Here is a 5,522-nt window from a genome sequence, read left to right on the forward strand (position 1 = left end):
TGCAAAACCCAAATCAAGTAGCAGCGGGAAGGCACAAAGAATGTTCCTCCTTATCTCCAGAAAGGCAAAAGAAAAATTGAGCACTACAATGAATGAGCAAAATAATTAGCCATACTAGGATATGCAGACACCGATCACTTGCATGACTTATATAATTAGAGAAGTTTATCCCTCTTAAAGGTGTTGCTGCGGAAGAAGTTGTCTTAGTCATAGGTGTTCTCTTTTTCATATCTTCTAACATTTTGGCCCTGGTTAGCTTTGTTATGTACTTTGCTTAATAGTATTCAATAATAATGGTTGTGTGCATCATAATGATGCAGATGTCTGGATTTCAACCTCTTTTTGGAAGAAGCTGAAACGCGCAGGGGGCGGGGGGATACATGATTGTGTTCCTCTCCTTTGTTTGATTTTTATGAAGTTCATGAGCATCAAGTTTTTGACAAGGCAAAGCGAGCAGTAGGGGCCTTTAGTATGCCTAGCAGGCGGTATAATGAGAAGTAGGGCTGCACAATTATCCATATTCTCCAGTTTTCAAGTGTGTTCTACCATAGTCTCAACATGTTCACGTGGAAATCTACTCTGAAAGCCTTGCCCCAAAATTTCCCAATCGACGTGGCTATGTTAGGTTTGGTGCAAAAGTGAAAGTACAATATTGCAATTGGCGTGCAACCTTTTCTTAGAAGACATGTTTGGTCATCCTTTTTGTGGAAACAGTAACGGAGGTCTAACTTGCCACATGAACAGGATAGTGAAGCACACTGGTGCTGACTGACTTACAAGCAACTCCTTTGCATGTTTATCACTTACTCAAGGACGAGCTCCCTCCCTCCAACCCTGCTGGAATTTCGTACAAACTGCCACCTTTTATAGATACCTGACCAATGTCCCCGAGCGCACCACTCAAACGGTCAATCGGTCCAACCTGCAGCTACGTAGGTGCAACCGCCGGCCATGGGCGGCACGCCGCGGAGCAGCATCGGCCACATCCTGCCCGGCGCCGGCTTCTTCACCGTCGGCCTGTGGCACCTGTTCAACCACATTAGGCTCTTCTCCCAGCGCCCGGACTCCTACGTCGCGCCGGTGTGGTTCCCCGTGCCGCGCGCGCGCTACCTCGAGCCCGCCCTCGTCATCGCCGGCAGCGCCCTCGAGTTCGTCATGGAGATGTTCGTGGACCACTCCACCTTCCTGCCGTTCGACGCCGACGGCTCCATCCCGTCGGACCGCCTCCACAACCACGAGCACGCCATCATCTGCCTGGCCCTCATCGTCTACGCGGGCGGCGCCGTCCACCTGGACCGCGCTCGGGCTCCGGGGCGCCGCGCGCTCTGCCTGCTGCTCGTGTCGGTGGTGTTCGCGCAGGAGCTCCTCGTATTCCACTTCCACTCCACCGACCACGCCGGCGTCGAGGGCCAGTTCCACTGGATCCTCCAGGTGGTCGTCGCGGCGTGCCTCGGCACCGCGCTCCTCGGCGTCGGCTTCCCGCGGAGCTTCGCGGTGAGCCTGGCCCGGTCGGCGTGCATCATGTTCCACGGGGTGTGGCTGGCGGTCATCGGCGCCATGGTGTGGGTGCCCAGCATGGTGCCCAAGGGGTGCTCGCTGGTGCGCGAGGACGGCCGCGACACGGTGCGCTGCCACAGCAAGGCCAGCCTTCACCGCGCCAGGGCGCTCGTGAACCTGCAGTTCGGGTGGTACCTGTCCTTCATGACCGTGCTCGTCCTCGCGGTCTATCTCTACGTTTGCAGCAAATACCCCGCCGACCAACCGTACGCGCGGCTCCTCCGGAAAGCCGGCGACGAGGAGGAAGAGCATGACCTAGAGGCGCGCAAGTGCGGGGTGCCGCGTGACGGCGGCAGCGACGTGCATGCGCGTGGCTTCGCGCCACTGGAGATCCAGGTGTAAATGTGTCAAGCTGTAGCTAGAGTCCCCGCAGATGCATTGTACTACAGTGCTTGTCTGAATGTTATCTATCTACGAATATCCATGGATCGACCGGTTCGTACGTGCCTATTTTTTGCCTCGCTTTTTACAGGCATTGAAGAGGAAAACATGCTTATCAAAAGGCAAAAGCACGCATTGATTGGAGACGAAGACAAATGAGTTGGATAGCCAGCTGCCAGCGTATGATCGAGTTCGGTGAAACAAGCAGACCTTACTCCAAAGGTAAGTTTCTGTTTCCCAAGAAAAAAAGGGTAAGTTTTTGTGATGCTTTTTCATGGAGCCAGACAATTCGTGCACCCTATCCCTATAAGCACCTCTGGGATACTGAGCCGAACGTCACATCTTGGGAAATCATCACAGGCGTCTCGTAGTCGATGAAAACGCCTCCTCCCACTGAACGAACATCGTCGGAAATTCTAAAATAAATACAGGAAAACACGAGCACCAGTGTCAAGTTTAGAACTTGAACCCTTGTGGGCTGATTCCACCATAAGGAATCTAACCATCTGAATTATGCTCAGTTCAGCTCTGTTTAGTTGTGTATAAAATGGCAAGCCTCCTAGCCTCTGCACTATCAAAACATAACCATATCTTCATTAGACGGTAATAGTAACTCCAAGCATCAATGCCGAACCAATCCCTTGAAAATAGGGGGACAAGAGGTGAGCAATAGACGTGGCACCAAGCTCAATCATGATTTTTTTGTTAAACCTCTAGTGCGGTGTCAATTGCCGACAGGGATGTTGGAAGGACATCAAACACAACAAGGTGTGGGGTAAGGGTGATCTCTCGCGGTGTCCATCTGTCTTTTTACTGTGTCGAGGTGAAAATAAAATAGGAGAAACGGATGCCCAGACCCAGCCCCAGCGCCAGCCCCCTAACCCTATCTCCCCTCTCCCTCGTCTGCCGCCGCCACCACTCAATGGCGGTCTCCCCCACAATCGTCACCATCACCACTTCTTGCCTCTCCTCACCTTCTCCCCACCACTAGTGACCTTGTTTCCTCTTCCTGGCCGCAGATCGCCCACGCCTCCTCTCGGCCTAGTCGCGTCACCTCCTTCCCTTCCCTCCCCTTCCCTCACCCCCTGCCCCCTCTCTGCCGCTCCTACCTCTTTCTCTTCGTAATCCGGATCCGTGGAGGTGGCCGTCAGGGACGACGAGGATGTGGAGGAGGGCGCTGCCTCAACATGGCAATGGGTACCCGCTACCCGCAAACCCGGCGGGTAAAAACCCTATTAGGGTAAGGGTATTGGAAATAAAAATACCCATGGGTTTCTAAATGGAAAAAGGTTATACCCATCGGGTAAGGCAGGTACGGGTACGGGAAGGCAATACCCATACCCACGAACCCGCAAACCCGTATACTACTACACCATGTCAAGTCGGTCCCATGTGTCATTGACTAGATTCAGAAAAAAAAACTAAACCCTAAACCGGGTGACGTGGCGACTACAAGGTGGGACATGGTCGTGGTTGCGGCTGCACTATGCAACGTCTGGCTACTCCTACGAGAACACATGCGCTCTGCCAATGACAAGGGCAGAGCATGACAAGCGTCCAATTTGGTGATGCTCTGCACTTAACACTTTTTTTTGAATATCTATGTTGCATGAATGTGTTGATGATTGGTCTATTGATGAATGTGTATGATGTATGAATGGATTATTTGAATGCCTTCATGATTGTTTAGTCAACTTTGAACATGCTGAAATATAAATTGAGATGGGTATTTTTACCCGCGGGTATTACCCGTACCCAGCCGGGTACGGGTATGGGAACAATTTGAAACCCGAGGTGCGGGTACGGGTACGGGTTTGGGCGGAAAATATTAAGACGGGTACGGGTTTGGGCACGCATTACCCATACCCATACCCTGCGGGTGCCATGTTAAGCTGCCGGCAGCGCCAGAAGCAGCTCGACAAGAACCACCGTCACGCGGAGGCAAGTCACCGTCATCCGCTTCGTCTGCGCCATCAAGGGCCAACTGCTCCCGATCCGACCAGGTACCACGCATCCTACCTTTTTCAATTGCCGAATCTTTTTCCATGACCAGATTGGCTCTCTAGCTTTTCTCCTGCCTTTGCATACTGTTGTGCTTCCACTTTTGTAAATCATGGTGCACACTGCCCATGGAGGTTCAGATGAACCAATTTACTTTGAGCAGTGCATGTGGCAATAGCAGCTCTCCCCAGTTTTTACACGTTTTAAAATATGCATATTTTGTTGTAATGGCTGAAGCAACAGAATTGAATTGCTCGCTATATGCTTGGGCATGTATTCGACTAATAGTTTATACTATAATGCTTACTCTGAGATTGGATTTTGTGCTAACTATAGAATCTTGAAAAAAGAAGTCGAAAAATAAATGGGTCAACTCAATATATCTGAACGGCCACATCACATGATAAAATAGAAGTAATAAAAATACAGCGTGAAAGTCGTTTCAATAGTTCAACTTTTTTTAACATCACCTATGTGTGAAAGTGGGGAACCGGCAATGCTAGATATATACAGGCAATAATTATATTCAGAATTTGGCTGTAGTAATCAAATCTTTTTGGATGGTACCGATGTCTTTGATTAATTGCCAGCAAAATTATTCCACATGCACTTCCTGAGGTAAATATATTGTGTTTTATCTTGCAGCTTTTGATTCTCTTAACTTTAATTTTTTTTCCATCTTATTTAATCACATGTTGAACTGGTAACACACACACACACTCTTTTTTTTTTGCGGGGATATATGTGTCTACTTTTAGGCAGCATCGAGTTGGCTGCACATAGTTCCCTGGGGAATGTTCAGTCTGGTGAAAAATGTTAAAGAGAAGTATGGAAATCCACGTGCGTGCATTAGTGAGAATGGTAGGGTGTTGAAGATTGTGTTGTTGCCAGTCGATAAGATTTTGTCCTTGAATAAATTGTCAGTGATAATTAGTCAGCAGGCATGGAAGGTTGGAAACTGTCTTCCATGATGATAAGAGGATACCGTACCACAACGACTACATGTCCAACCTCCTAGATGCTATAAGGTGTTTCCATTTCTCTTTGCATATGCCTGAACTGAACCATCAACGCGTCCCGCTGTAATCGCTAACCAGATTGGTCCTTAAGTGTTCGATATGCAACTTGAACTACCGAAGGAAGGAAGGTTGCAACATCCACGGGTACTTTGTCTGATCACTGTTCTACAACTGGGAGTGGAACTCGAGATACATGGTGTGGTTAGGCATGTACTACATTGACAATAACATCAACAACCTGACGAGTGTGGGTGGCCAGCTCGAGCCGTGTCATATCAATGCGCAAGGTATCATCTAGACTTTTTTTACGGTACATCATACTACTACTGGGAACGAGTAGTATTGAATAATCTCGTCTATTGATTCGCTGGGTAGTTTCGTCATTTGTTTGTTTCCTAATTTATAGAATCCCTTGCCCAGACCACCCACGCCAGGTCTTGTCGTTGCCGTCGCCGGCCATTTGCAGCGCGTGTCCAACAACCAATCATACTTCAGTGCTCACGTGTCATGGCCTCAATGGCGCTGACGAAGAAGCTACCATGTACTGTCGTTCATGACACTGGG

General features: G+C 49.3%; 1 protein-coding gene across 1 annotated transcript; it reads left to right on the forward strand.

Annotated features, from left to right (window-relative positions):
* Positions 1-853: 853 nt before the first annotated feature.
* Positions 854-2,198, forward strand: LOC109739977 (uncharacterized). The gene has a single exon (XM_020299032.3). It carries the CDS (start codon positions 952-954, stop codon positions 1,897-1,899), a length of 948 nt encoding a protein of 315 aa, XP_020154621.1. The 5' UTR covers positions 854-951; the 3' UTR covers positions 1,900-2,198.
* The last annotated feature ends 3,324 nt before the right edge of the window (positions 2,199-5,522 follow it).

This window comes from Aegilops tauschii, chromosome 5 (genome assembly GCF_002575655.3).
Source record: "Aegilops tauschii subsp. strangulata cultivar AL8/78 chromosome 5, Aet v6.0, whole genome shotgun sequence".
In the NCBI taxonomy this organism is placed as follows: domain Eukaryota; kingdom Viridiplantae; phylum Streptophyta; class Magnoliopsida; order Poales; family Poaceae; genus Aegilops; species Aegilops tauschii.

Excerpts from the sequence above, each read along its gene's own strand:
- LOC109739977 (XM_020299032.3), top strand. The coding sequence starts at position 952 with ATGGGCGGCACGCCGCGGAGCAGCATCGGCCACATCCTGCCCGGCGCC.